General features: G+C 45.1%; 1 protein-coding gene across 1 annotated transcript in view; it reads left to right on the plus strand.

Annotated features, from left to right (window-relative positions):
* Window positions 1-15,548, plus strand: part of LOC126108294 (adenylate cyclase type 5-like) — a 693,279-nt gene that overhangs the window by 412,918 nt on the left and 264,813 nt on the right. The window contains exons 4-5 of the mRNA XM_049913517.1: window positions 4,121-4,267; window positions 11,473-11,631. Of these exons, the coding sequence (XP_049769474.1) occupies window positions 4,121-4,267; window positions 11,473-11,631 (306 nt within the window). The remainder of the gene's footprint in view (window positions 1-4,120; window positions 4,268-11,472; window positions 11,632-15,548) is intronic.

Here is a 15,548-nt window from a genome sequence, read left to right on the forward strand (position 1 = left end):
TGTGCACATCATTCTAAACTGGCAACACTTTCGTATTTGGTGGTGGCGTGCTCTTCAGTCCAGAGACTGGTTTGATGCAGCTCTCCATGCTACTCTATCCTGTGCAAGCTTCTTCATCTCCCAGTACCTACTGCAACCTACATCCTTCTGAATCGGCTTAGTGCATTCATCTCTTGGTCTCCTCTACGATTTTTACCCTCCACACTGCCTTCCAATACTAAATTGATGATCCCTTGATGCCTCAACACATGTCCTACCAACCGATCCCTTCTTCTAGTCAAGTTGTGCCACAAACTTCTCTTCTCTCCAATTCTATTCAATACCTCCTCATTAGTTATGTGATCTATCCATCTAATCTTCAGCATTCTTCTGTAGCACCACATTTCGAAGGCTTCAGTTCTCTTTTTTTCTTAACTATTTATCGTCCATGTTTCACTTCCATACATGGCTACACTCCACACAAATACTTTCAGAAACGACTTCCTGACAATTAAATCTATACTCGATGTTAACAAATTTCTCTTCTTCAGGAACGATTTCCTTGCCATTGCCAGTCCACATTTTATATCCTCTCTACTTCGACCATCATCAGTTATTTTGCTCCCCAAATAGCAAAACTCCTTTACTACTTTGAACGTCTCATTTCCTAATCTAATTCCTGCAGCATCATCCGATTTAATTCGACGACATTCCATTATCCTCGTTTTGCTTTTGTTGATATTCATGTAATATCCTCCTTTCAAGACACTGTCCATTCCGTTCAGCTGCTCTTCCAGGTCCTTTGCTGTCTCTGACAGAATTACAATGTCATTGGCGAACCTCAAAGCTTTTATTTCTTCTCCACGGATTTTAATTCCAACTCCGAATTTTTCTTTTGTTTCCTTTAATGCTTGCTCAACATACAGATTGAATAACATTGGGGAGAGGCTACAACCCTGTCTCACTCCCTTCCCAACCACTTCTTCCCTTTCATGCCCCTCGACTCTTATAACTGCCATCTGGTTTCTGTAAAATTGTCAATAGCTTTTCGCTCCCTGTGTTTTACACCTGCCACCTTCAGAATTCGAAAGAGAGTATTCCAGTCAAGATTGTCAAAAGCTTTCTCTAAGTCTACAAATGCTAGAAACATAGGTTTTCCTTTCCTTAATCTTTCTTCTAAGATAAGTCGTAGGGTCAGTATTGGCTCACGTGTTCCAACATTTCTACAGAATCCAAACTGATCTTCCCCTAGGTCGGCTTCTACCAGTTTTTCCATTCGTCTGTGAAGAATTTGTGTTAGTATTTTGTAGCCGTGGCTTATTAAACTGATTGTTTGGTAATTTTCTCATCTGTCAACACCTGCTTTCTTTGGAATTGGAATTATTATATTCTTATTGAAGTCTGAGGTATTTCGCCTGTCTCATACATCTTGCTCACCAGATGGTAAAGTTTTGTTGGGCCTGGCTCTCCCAAGGCTGTCAGTAGTTGTAATTCAATGTTGCCTACTGCCGGGGCCGTGTTTCGACTTAGGTCTTTCAGTGCTCTGTCAAACTCTTCACGCAGTATCATATCTCCCATTTCATCTTCGTCTACATTCTCTTCCATTTCTATAATGTTGTCCTCAAGAACATCGCCCTTGTATAGACCCTCTATACACTCCTGCCATCTTTCTGCTTTGCCTTATTTGCTTGGAACTGCGTTTCCATCAACGCTCTTGATATTCATACAAGCGGCTTCCATTTTTCCAAAGGTCTCTTTAATTTTCCTGTTGTCAGTATCCATGTTACCCCTAGTGATATGTGCCTCTACATCCTTACATTTGTCCTCTAGCCATCCCTGCTTAGCCATTTTGCACTTCCTGTCGATCTCATTTTTGAGAAGGTTGTATTCCTTTTCGCCTGCTTCATTTAATGCATTAACTCCTTTCATCAGTTAAATTCAATATCTCTTCTGTTACCCAAGGATTTTTCTTAGCTCTCGTCTTTTTAACTACTTGATCCTTTGCTACCTCCACTATTTCGTCTCTGAAAGCTACCCATTCTTCTTCTACTGTATTTCTTTCCCCCATTCTTGTCAATCTTTCCCTAATGCTCTCTCTGAAGCTCTCTACAACATCTGGTTCTTTCAGTTTATTCAGGTCCCATCTCCTCAAATTCCTACCTTTTTTCAGTTTCCTCAGTTTTACTCTACAGTTCATAACCAATAGATTGCGGTCAGAGTCCACATCGGCCCCTGGAAATGTCTTTCGCAGTTATGGACCTTTATACAGGCAGCATGGCTCAATCCTTCTGCAGGGAACTTCCAACAACTTGTTAAGTACACTACACATCGAGTTGATGCACTGTGCCGGACAAATGGAGGATCAACACTATGTTAACAGCTGTCGCACGACTGGGGTCTCCTCAGTGTATAAGAGCAGTGGAGTGTACGCTACTGCTGCTTCCCCTCCCTGCTTCCTGGACGTACCCACGGCGGTGCTGCCACTTTCAGCAGGTAGCCACTTTCGTTTTCCGAGCAATACAGTGGCTGGTACAAGGGCGATGTACTTGAGGACAATATTATGGAAATGGAAGAGGATGTAGATGAAGATGAAATGGGAGATACGGTACTGCGTGAAGAGTTTGACAGAGCACTGAAAGACCTGAGTCGAAACAAGGCCCCGGGAGTAGACAACATTCCATTGGAACTACTGACGGCCTTGGGAGAGCCAGTCCTGACAAAACTCTACCATCTGGTGAGCAAGATGTATGAGACAGGCGAAATACCCTCAGACTTCAAGAAGAATATAATAATTCCAATCCCAAAGAATGCAGGTGTTGACAGATGTGAAAATTACCGAACAGTCAGTTTAATAAGCCACAGCTGCAAAATACTAACACGAATTCTTTGCAGACGAATGGAAAAACTAGTAGAAGCCGACCTCGGGGAAGATCAGTTTGGATTCCATAGAAATACTGGAACACATGAGGCAATACTGACCTTACGACACATCTTAGAAGAAAGATTAAGGAAAGGCAAACCTACGTTTCTAGCATTTGTAGACTTAGAGAAAGCTTTTGACAATGTTGACTGGAATACTCAAATTCTAAAGCTGGCAGGGGTAAAATACAGGGAGCGAAAGGCTATTTACAATTTGTACAGAAACCAGATGGTAGTTATAAGAGTCGAGGGACATGAAAGGGAAGCAGTGGTTGGGAAAGGAGTAAGACAGGGTTGTAGCCTCTCCCCAATGTTATTCAATCTGTATATTGAGCAAGCAGTAAAGGAAACAAAAGAAAAATTCGGAGTAGGTATTAAAATCCATGGAGAAGAAATAAAAACTTTGAGGTTCGCCGATGACATTGTAATTCTGTCAGAGACAGCAAAGGACTTGGAAGGGCAGTTGAACGGAATGGATGGTGTCTTGAAGGGAGGATATAAGATGAACATCAACAAAAGCAAAACGAGGATAATGGAATGTAGTCGAATTAAGTCGGGTGATGTTGAGGGTATTAGATTAGGAAATGAAACACTTAAAGTAGTAAAGGAGTTTTGCTATTTGGGGAGCAAAATAACTGATGATGGTCGAAGTAGAGAGGATATAAAATGTAGACTGGCAATGGCAAGGAAAGCGTTTCTGAAGAAGAGAAATTTGTTAACATCGAGTATAGATTTAAGTGTCAGGAAGTCATTTCTGAAAGTATTTGTATGGAGTGTAGCCATGTATGGAAGTGAAACCTGGACGGTAAATAGTTTGGACAAGAAGAGAATAGAAGCTTTCGAAATGTGGTGCTACAGAAGAATGCTGAAGATTAGATGGGTAGATAACATAACTAATGAGGAAGTATTGAATAGGATTGGGGAGAAGAGAAGTTTGTGGCACAACTTGACCAGAAGAAGGGATCGGTTGATAGTTCATGTTCTGAGGCATCAAGGGATCACCAATTTAGTATTGGAGGGGAGTGTGGAGGGTAAAAATCGTAGGGGGAGAGCAAGAGATGAATACACTAAGCAGATTCAGAAGGATGTAGGTTGCATTAGGTACTGGGAGATGAAGAAGCTTGCACAGGATAGAGTAGCATGGAGAGCTGCTTAAAACCAGTCTCAAGACTGAAGACCACAACAACAACAACAACAGTGGCCGGTTTGTTCCTGTGTGCAGGTTCGACCGTCTGGCGGCGGAGCACCACTGCCTGCGCATCAAGCTGCTGGGGGACTGCTACTACTGCGTGTCCGGCCTGCCGGAGCCGCGGCCCGACCACGCCCACTGCTGCGTCGAGATGGGCCTCGACATGATCGACGCCATCGCGTAAGTACTCTCCACCATCTACTTACCTCGTGTACTCCCACATGTGATATTTCCAATGGGCATCGATCTGGACAAATAGTGCCAGGGATTTCAGCAAGCTGCGCCGGCTACACAGAGCGAGGTCACTCAGACCTGTCGATCTGCCAATTGCTGACCTGTCGCACACCGCTGTGGCTCCTGCAGCGTTGGAGTGAGCGGACACTCTCAGCCGAGTTGACTGACGGATCACAGTCAAACACTTCACAAGTGGACGTTCTAAACATTCTGTGTGGTGTCTGTTTGTTCTATATCGTGTCTCCCTACCACTTTCGCGCAACGACGCTCTGAGCGTGTTTTTTAGGGAATTCACTAGTTTGAACCTGGGACCTGTTGCTGGGAAGGAGACGTCAGACCACACATGACATGTAGAATTCAGAAGAGTTCAGTGAGACTAGCGATGATATAACCAAATACTTAATGATTTCAGCGTCAGCTCCACTGCACTCCCTGTAAAGGAATCTTAATACAAACTAAATTTAGTGGAAGGGGTTCAAGGCTTTCCTATTTTTAGTTAGCTGGTAAAAGAACGTCGAAAAAGCAGTTAAGTTTGCCATTGGAAATTTTATTCTACTCACAAAACATCGTTTATTAATTGCACTATTGATAAAAGGAAATATTTTAATACAGGATGGTAAAAACCAACTGTGTTCAACAAAAATGTGAACGAATATTCCCTGAATGGGTTTCTAAGTTCTACAATGGATCGAACGATGACCCATGCCATATCACATCTATAATCTAGGTTTAAATTAAGTTTCACAAAAGAGAAAACTATCAAAATGGTCTACAGTGCCCCTAATTATCTTTAATTACTTATCTAACTTGTCGTAAATTACAGTGGCTGATGTGGGTTCTCAATAACTATGTAACAGAAAGCCGACCGCGGTGGCCATGCGGTTTAGGCGCTGCAGTCCCGAACCGCGCGACTGCTACGGTCGCAGGTTCGAATCCTGCCTCGGGCATGGATGTGTGTGAGGTCCTTAGGTTACATAGGTTTAAGTAGTTCTCAGTTCTAGGGGACTGATGACCTCAGATGTTAAGTCCCATAGTGCTCAGAGCCATTTGAACCATTTGTAACAGAAAAATCATCGCGTTTCAGATTTTTACTTCAAGTGGCAAATGTGAACACCATGAACTTTAATTGACGATCGACACTAGTATTACGCAAAAAGGGGATGTAACAGATGAGACTTCTGCAGTTCTGAGTGAAGCCTTATGGGCTCAAAAATGCGGCATCGCGTGCGTTCATTACCTTGTCGGTGTTCCTCAGGGGGCGGCGGCCGGCGCAGCTCCGTCCAGCTCGCCCTCTTGGAAGCAACTCTCATCTCGCTGTCTCGGAAGCAACCTCTCCTAACTTCTCCTTACTATAATTTACCGAAGTTGGTTTAAAAAAAACTATCTGGCTGTGTTTTCATCTGACCAATCAGGGTCTCAATGTTAACCTTAAGCTCCGCCTACAAAAATTCTGTCTATCCAATGAGAAACGTTATACTTTTCGTGGTGGGGCAACGTTTTTAAAGTTTGCAACGTAACAGAGAAGCGAAAAAGTCTCACGCTAAAACTTGCAGCTGGTGTGGTCCTTTTAGCGTTACCGTAAGATCTATACTGTTCTTCTGGAGGCCTCTATCTTTTAACATGGGCTGGGGGGTGGTCCTAACGTAACAGAGACGCGAAAAAGTCTCACGCTAAAACTTGCGGGTGGTGTGGTCCTAGTGGTTAGCTGGTGACGTGGGTGTCTGTCCGTCCTTTATCGTAGGGCCTTCCAGCTTAACAGGGTTCTGCTCTCGGCTTCTGTTCTCGTTTCTCCCCTCGGAACTGCGTCTGTCTCACGGTGGGAAGGTACGACATGTATTTAGGCATTCTTGTGTTAGTCTGTGGTATTCCATTTGCTCACTCGTTACTCGTATTACTTTGGTTAATTTAATGTCACGATTTATTCGGAGCTATGTGACATACTACTGGATTTGCTTATCATGTCAGGGTTTTCATGGAAGGTGTTGGATTTGCCTGACACCTTACAACGTCTCTGTCCGTAGTGCTGATGCACGTGTCTACCAGTTGGGATACTCGAGAGTGTGTTCCTCCCAGGTCCGAGGCACCTAACAGAAGACCATAAAGAGCAACGAAGGGCCGTTTGCGCGGAACTGCTTGCCCATTGCGAGGCTCATTGCGACAATTTTTGTCCGAACATCGTCAAAGGCGCTGAAAGATGCGTTCGTCACTTCGAACCGTCAGTCCATGGAGTGGCGCCTCACCACCTCTCCTCGAAAGAAAAAGTTCATAGCTGATTTAAAGCCAAGGTGACAGTCTTCTGGGAGTCTCAAGAGTGCAGTGTCTGCTTTCATGGTGCAATGACCAACTCTGAAGGGCGTCGTGCTGTCTTCAGTAAACTGAAGGAACGACTTTAGTGTGTTCATCGCCCCAAAAATGCAAACGAGCTTGTGCTTCTCCATGACAACGCAAGGTCTCACATAAGTCTGTGCACCCGAGAGGAGCTCACGAAACTTCGCTGGACTGTTCTTTCTCATCGACCTTACAGCCCAGATTCCGCATCTTCTGACTTCCATCTGTCAGGCCTAATGAAGGATGCACGCCGTGGGAGGCAGCACGTTGATGCTGGGCAGGCTACTGATACAGCAGAGCGCTGGCTCCGATGGAGACCAGTAGATTGGTACCACAAAGGCATGCAGGCCTCCCAACAAGGTGGCGTAATACCATCGCACAGAACGGAGGTTGTGTGTTGAAAAATAGTGTTTTGATGCCAAAAGAGTGTGAAATAACATGGTGTACTGTAATCTTTAATAAAACCAACCTGCTTCTAGAAAAAAATTAGTTACATTACTTATTGAACGCTCCTTGTAAAAGGTAAAGATACACTACTTGGCATTAAAATTGCTGCACCAAGAAGAAATGTAGATGATAAACGGCTATTCATTGGACAAATATATTATACTAGAATTGACAAGTGTTTACATTTTCACGCAATTTGGGTGCATAGATCCCGAGAAATCAGTACCCAGAACAACCACCTCTGGCCGTAATAACGGCATTGATACGCCTGCGCATTGAGTCACACAGAGCTCGGATGGCGTGTACAGGTACAGCTGCCCATGCAGCTTCAACACGATACCACAGTTCATCAAGAATAGTGACTGGCGTATTGTCAAGAGCCAGTTACTCGGCCACCATTGACCACACATTTTCATTTGGTGAGAGATCTGGAGAACGTGCTGGCCAGGGCAGCAGTCGACCATTTTCTGTATCCAGAATATTGCGGTCGTGCAATATTCTGCTGAAATGTAGGGTTTCGCAGGGATCGAATGAAGGGTAGAGCCACGGGTCGTAACACATCTGAAATGTAACGTCCACTGTTCAAAGTGCCGTCAATGCGAACAAGAGGTGACCGAGACGTGTAACCAGTGGCACCCCATACCGTCACGTCGGGTGATACGCCAGTATGGCGATGACGAATACACGCTTCCAAAGTGCGTTCACCGCGATGTCGCCAGACGGGGATGCGACCATCGTGATGCTGTAAACAGAACCAGGATTCATCCGAAAAAATGATGTTTTGCCATTCGTGCACGCAGGTTCGTCGTTGCGTACATCATCGCAGGCGCTCCTGTCTGTGATGCAGCGTCAAGGGTAACCGCAGCCACGGTCTCCCAGCTGACAGTCCGTGCTGCTGCAAACGTCGTCGAACTGTTCGTGCAGATGGTTGTTGTCTTGCAAACGTCCCCATCTGTTAGGGGTCGAGACGTGGCTGCACGATCCGTTACAGCCATGCGGATAAGATGCCTGTCATGTCGACTGCTAGTGATACGACGCCGTCCAGCACAGAGTTCCATATTACCCTCCTGAACCCACCGATTCCATGTTCTGCTAACAGTCATTGGATCTCGACCCACGCGAGCAGCAATGTCGCAATACGATAAAGCGCAGTCGTGATAGGCTACAATCCGACCTTTATCAAAGTCGGAAACGTGATGGTAAGCATTTCTCTTCCTTACACGAGGTATCATAACAACGTTTCACCAGGCAACGCCGATCAACTGCTGTTTGTGTATGAGAAATCGGTTGGAAACTGTCATCATATCATCACGTTGTAGGTGTCGCCACCGTCACCAAACTTGTGTGAATGGTCTGAAATGCTAATCATTTGCGTATCACAGCACGTTCTTCCTGTCGGTTAAATTTCGCGTCTGTAGCACGTCATCCTCGTGGTGTAGCAATTTTAATGGCCAGTAGTGTAGATATTTGAATTCGTTGTAAGGAATGGTGATGTTCATTGAAGATCTATGCATTTTCAGTAACAAATTGAAGGGTCTGCACTGACAATGAAATGGTTGTAGGTATAATAAACGTAGGGTGTTCTGTGTGTGTGTGTGGGCGGGGGGGGGATGGAAGACAGAAGGAGGGGTGTAAATATATAGGCCGTTGATTGATATCTATGGAAATGAAGATAGATTTTAGGGGAGGATTGTGGGAAGACATAAAGCCAGGACGAATTTGGAGGTTGGGGAGGTCTGCAATGACAGGAGGGGATGGGATGCAGAGAGATGGAGATGGAGTGCAATGTATACATATTTAATGTGTGATTGTTACTGCCACATATTAAAGAGCAACTGAAACACTTAAGTCTTTTGGGATATGTAACATCTGTACTATCACTCTATGTCATAAAAGATAAACATCCTGTCGCGTGCCTCACACCTTATGACTGTATCATAACATACACACATCAACAATAGTTTTGCGTCACTCCATTAGATCGTGGAGGTGTGAAGCTATTGTCTGTTCCTGTACCAACAGGAAAGTCACCCCTAACGTTGGTTGCAGACATACACACAGTTACCATAAGCGTGACCTATGGGTTTAGCACCACACTCAAATCGATTGCACCATTTTAGTCGAAACTGAAGCACCAGTAGGGTCATACTAGACATGTCTGTGGAACAGTAGAAGACCATCCATCATGCCATGAAGGACATTAGCAGTCAGTGATCGGGTCCACATAATCACCTTGCACAGAAGGCTTGTCAACTGGCGAAATTGCTCAACATGTGCACTGTGGAATAAAGTAATATGGTGCCAACATGGCATCGGTTCCAGTTAGTGTTGAGGACTTGCACTGCACAAGCCCTATATTTTCGACAATTGCACAGGATGATCGATACTTACGACTTTTGAGTCAAAGGAACCGCATCAGTTTGTTAAGAGACAACTGCATGTTGCAAACCTCAATTTCCAATGACCATGGCGAGGACTACATCGTACACCACAACACCGTTAGAGGTGGGCAAGAAATCATGCACAACAGACGCCCCAGTATTAGCATTGGGTGTTGTTTATGGGCCACACTCGGATCTGTTTGTATCCCAATAATCCCAGATAACGTGTTCACAGACCTGGTACTACTGAAATCCTCCAACACTGTGTCCCACCTATGCTGCAAGGTGGTGGTGGAGTGACACCTAGTTTGGCACTACGTGGGGCTACCGTATGCCTCTCATGGTTGTTGAGGCACCATCACTGATCGACAGTACAGGGATGAGATTCTGCAGCTGATAGTTTGACAGTATCACCAACATTTTGGCAACAATTTCGTCCTGATCGACGACAACTCGCATGGCTGCTGTGCTGTTCTTGTGAACTCGTTCCTTCAACATGCTAGTAGTATCACCAGAATGGAGTGCCCTGCCTACTCCCTGAACGTGAATCCAATCGAGCATGTGTGGGGTCGACCGAAACGAGCTATTTTGGGGCGTCGACAGCTACTACGTAATCTGTGCGACTTACACAGACTCGACATTGAAAAATGGGCCAATTTGTACCAGGACAAGCTTGATGATCTCATCGATAGCATGCCACTACGGAGTCAAGCCCGAATCTGAGCAAGGGGACATTCAATTGACGTTGCTCAGGTGTGCAGTGGAAAAAAAAAACCCTATGGGAGACAGGCGATTTTGTCGTTAAACATTTTTTTTTTGCAGACTGCAAATGCATATTTACAGGATGAGTCAGGAGGAAAGTTACATGCTTTGAGGGGGACAGTATTAGTGATTCTGAACAAAAAACTTCATATGGACTTATACCTTATTCCGAATGGTTTCCCTGACAGAACACATTTAATGTCACTTTTGTAAGTATTTCTTGAATAACTCGATAACCGCACCCTCCAGCGAAAACCTGTGGCAATACAAAATTACACTATATTAAGTTTCCTACAGAACAGGTACTATTCATTATTTTCTCTAGAACTAATGGTCTGTGCGAAGAGAGCGCGAGAATACTGAAAAACTCGCTCGACACGCATGAGCTGTAGCTTTTGTAGGCCAGTTTGAGGTATTTTGAGGTATTTTCTCGACTCGATAGACGACAAGTGTCCCGTATCAAACTTTTCGCCTCAACTTGCTACCTCAATATGCAACCTCAAATTGGCGTACAAAATCTACGTATGGTACGGTGCATGGGCGTCGAGTGAGTTTTTCAACATTCTCGCGCTCTCTTCATACAAACCATTAGTTCTAGAGAAAAAATGATAAGGATCTTTTTTGCAGGAAATTTAATATAGTTTAATTTTCTACTGCGATGCGTTTTCGCTGGAGGATGCGGTTTTCTAGTTATTGAAGGAAAATTTACAAAAGTGATGTTAAATGTGTTCTACCTCGGAAACCATTCGGAATAGGGCATACATCCACATGAAGTTTTTTGTTCAGAATCAATAATACTATCACCCATCAAAGCATGTACTGTTCCTTCTGATTCACCCTGTATATTGTCACATTCTAAAGGACAGTACAAGTAATTTGCTGTTTTTGGTGTTTTTATGTAATATAACTGCTGTATGAATGGCTAATGTTAGTGCTGCTCAGTATGTATATTGTTGTTTATGTTTTACATTTTTCAGTTACAGTCAGAGGCTACTACAAAACAAGAAATTAACTACCCTTTGTAATTATTGAAGAGCGTTTGCGAGGAAAAGGAGTGGGCCTAAGATTCAACCTTGTGGGACACCACTAACATAAATTTCCGCTAACGACAAATCTTTGCCTGGTCCATAGTATCTATACTACGCAGCACAGTGGTACTGACTCCTTTTGTCATTCCAGATGTAAACCATTAATTCCACTACACGTTTATTACGCAGAATCTCGTGCCCGCAGGCTGGTGCGCGAGGTGATGGGCGTGAACGTGAACATGCGCGTCGGCATCCACACGGGCCGCGTGCACTGCGGCGTGCTGGGCCTGCGCAAGTGGCAGTTCGACGTCTGGTCCAACGACGTCACGCTGGCCAACTACATGGAGAGCGGCGGACTGCCGGGGTAAGTGGCCTGCGGAACTCGGCACAACGTCCAGGCCTGCGACGCGGTCCCCTGAAGGCGCCTTCCAACCTCGAAGTTTCGGCCTTCTCTGACAAGACCCTCTTCAGAAAAGTTCTCGTGCCGTGGGAGGCTGAATACTGAACTGCCCGTGGACACCAGTGGACCAGGCAGAGGAGTCGAAGTGGCTACATGTACATACTCTGCTCTGCAAGCCACTGTGTACTGCTTGGCAGAGGGTACACCATACCAGTATTATTCATTTTCTTTCCTATTCCATTAACGTACTGAGCAACTGTCTACATGCCTACCTACGCACCCTAATCTATCGTATCTTGATTTTATGAACCCTACATGAAACAACAGGTAATTTCTTTTACAATGATGTTCCAGTTAAAGTGATAATAGCTACAGTGGTCAAAATTCACTGAACTGGTACACCTGCCTAATATCGTGTAGGGCCCCCGCGAGCACGCAAAAGTGCCGTCACATGACTTGGAATAGACTCGACTAATGTCTGGAGTGCTGGAGGGAAGTGACACCGTGAATCCCTCAGGGCTGCCCATAAATCCATAACAGTACGAGTGGCTTGAGCACGTTGCAAGGGATCCAAGATATGCTCAGTAATGTTCATACCTGGGCAGTTTGGTGGCCAGCGCAACTATTTAAACTCAGAAGAGTCACTCTGTTGCAATTCTGAACATGTGAGGTGTCGCATCGTCCTGCTGGAAGCGTCCAAGTCCGTCCGTATGCAGAATGGACATGAATAGATACTGGTAGTAAGATAGGATGCTTATGTGCATGTCACCTGTGAGAATCGTACCAGGGGTCTCGTATCACCCCAACAGCACACGCCCTACACAATTACTGAGCCTCCACCAGCTTGAACTGTCCCCTGTTGACATGCAGGCCCCATGGATTCGTGAGGTTGTCTCCATACCCGTCGCATCCATCCGCTCGTTACAGTTTGAAATGAGTTTCGTCTGACGAGGCAACATGTTTCCAGCCATCAACAGTCCAATGTCGGTGTTGTCAGGCCCAAACGAGGCCTAAAGCTTTGTGTCGTGCCGTCATAAAGGTTACACGAGTGGGCATTCGGCTCGATAAGCCCATACCGATGTTGAATTGTTGAAGGGTTCGCACGCTGACACTTGCTGATGGCAGAGCATAGAAACCTGTAGCAATTTGCGGAAGGGTTGCGCTTCTGTCACGTTGAACGATTATCTTCAGTCGTCGTTGGTCCCATTCTCGCAGGGTCTTTTCCGGCTGCAGCGATGTCGGAGATTTGATGTTTTACCGAATTCCTGATATTCACGGTACACTCGTTAAATGGTCGTCCGCGAAAATCCGCCATTTATCGCTACCTCGGAATGGTGTACCCCATCGCCGACTGTGAGACCACATTGAAACTCACTTAAATCTTGATAACATGCCAGGGTCGCAGCAGTAACCGATCTAAGAACGGCGTCAGACAGTTTTTGTCTTATATAGGCGTTGCTGAACTCAGCGCCGTCTCCTTTCTGTTTACATATGTCTGTATTTGAATACGCATGCCTATACCAATTTTTTGGCACTTCAGTTTATTGTTGCATATTGCTTTATTGTCAATATCGAACATAATGGGAAACAAAAGTGATTTTGTTCCGTGAGGTACACTTATAAGGAAACAAAAATACAGAGATAAACAAATTTCCACTTGATAAACACGAACAAAAGAAACTTCCTGGCCAGATTAAAACTGTGTGCCGGACCGAGACTCGAACTCGGGACCTTTGCCTTTCGCGGGCAAGTGCTCTACCAAATGAGCTACCCACGCACGACTCACGCAATGTCCTCATAGCTTTACTTCCGCCAGTACCTCGTCTCCTACCTTCCAAACTTTACAGAAGCTCTCCTGCGAACCTTGCAGGACTAGCACTCCTGAAAGAAAGGATATTGCGGAGACGTGGCTTAGCCACAGCCTGGGGGATGTTTCCAGAATGAGATTTTCACTCTGCAGCGGAGTGTGCGCTGATATGAAACTTCCTGGCAGAGGAAGGTAGGAGACGAGGTACTGGCAGAAGTAAAGCTGTGAGGACGGGGCGTGAGTCGTGCTTGGGTAGCTCAGTTGGTAGAGCACTTGCCCGCGAAAGGCAAAGGTCCCGAGTTCGAGTCTCGGTCCGGCACACAGTTTTAATCTGCCAGGAAGTTTCATATCAGCGCACACTCCGCTGCAGAGTGAAAATCTCATTCTACGAACAAAAGAAAATCAAAAAGTATTCCACTACAAACGGTACAGTTTGTTCTCACTGTCATCTTACATAACACTTTATTTGTGAACAAACTGGCCCTGCTTGTAGCTGGAGACACTTTTCAGTGCAGCTAGGCGTACTTCTTGTGAAATTATCCTTAAAAACCTGTGGTATATTATCTCATTCCTTCTGATCATCCTCTCTGATGCCCTGTAAGGTCTCTGGTGGGAAAGGATCAATGCAAAGCGCTCGTTGCAGCATTGTCTATCCATTCTCAATGCAGTTGAGATCTGGGTAAATGGAGGGCATTCCATCTGACTGGTTCTGTTCTCCACTAGGTAGCTGTTGACGATGTTATGATGAAGGGGACGTGCTTTGTAACCCATCATCGTGAATATCGCTGCAATACGTTCACCAAATGGAGCCACAGTGCGTGGTAGTACGTCGTCCCAATACTCCTCAGCAGTCATCCTCCCATGTACTCGCACAAGGGCTGTCCTGCAACCATCGACGATGGTGGGCATTCATACAGCCTCCTGCATCATGACTTCCAACTATTCAGGCTCGTCCTCCCTCTTTCCTTGCAGGAAATAAAGAATGTACGTGTAAATAAACAGCACAGTACTTGTAAACTTGTACACATGATAGTTGTATTATAAGCTGCAAAACAGTAATCCTAGACAAAGCGGTAGGCAAGTTTACTTCCATATCTTCTTAAGGTGGCTTCTCCGACCCCAGGTTCCCTACTTCAAACTGTCCAGCGGGTCATTCTCTATGTCCTGTTGCACTTTTGCAGGCTCTTACGGGAACACACTGTATAATCACTACATCGTTCTGTTGCAGTGAACACAAGGGAACGAGAGTAGCAGATACACAGTGGCGGTGGAAGAGCCAGGTGACATACCAATAGGAGAGAAAGACAGAAGAGACGTTAGTGGCGGGAGAGAGAAACGGGTAGTGAAAGAGATGGATGAGAATAACAGCAATGGGAGTCAAAGAGGGAGAAGGTGCAACAGGTCTACCAAAGAGACTGCTTACACCACGCTTGTCCGCCCTATTCTGGAGTACTGCTGTGCGGTGTGGGATCCGCATCAGGTGGGACTGACGGATGACATCGAAAAAATACAAAGAAGGGCAGCTCGTTTTGTATTATCGCGAAATAGGGGAGATACTGTCACAGACATGATACGTGAATGGAGTGGCAATTATTAAAACAAAGGCGTTTTTCGTTGCGACGGGATCTTCTCATGAAATTTCTATCATCACTTTTCTCCTCCGATTGCGAAAACACTCTGTTGGCACCCACCTACATAGGGAGAAATGATCATCACAATAAAATAAGAGAAATCAGGGCTTGCACGGAAACCTTTAAGTGCTCGTTTTTCCCGCGTGCCGTTCGAGAGTGGAACGGTAGAGAGACAGCTTGAAGGTGGTTCATTGAACCCTCTGCCAGGCACTTTATTGTGAATAGCAGAGTAATCACGTAGATGTAGATGTGGATGTAGATGTAGAAGATACTGATGGACAGTGATTTTTTTTTCCTTTATTGAATTTTGATTCCCCCCGAAGGGGAGAAGAAACTATAAAAGCAGGCAATAAAACGGTGACTTAAATTGTGAAACGGCGGAAAATTGTGGAAAGTTAAAACATAAAGCAAAGGGTTGGCAATGCTAATAAAATACACAGGAA

This window comes from Schistocerca cancellata, chromosome 11, assembly GCF_023864275.1.
Source record: "Schistocerca cancellata isolate TAMUIC-IGC-003103 chromosome 11, iqSchCanc2.1, whole genome shotgun sequence".
NCBI classification, from domain to species: domain Eukaryota; kingdom Metazoa; phylum Arthropoda; class Insecta; order Orthoptera; family Acrididae; genus Schistocerca; species Schistocerca cancellata.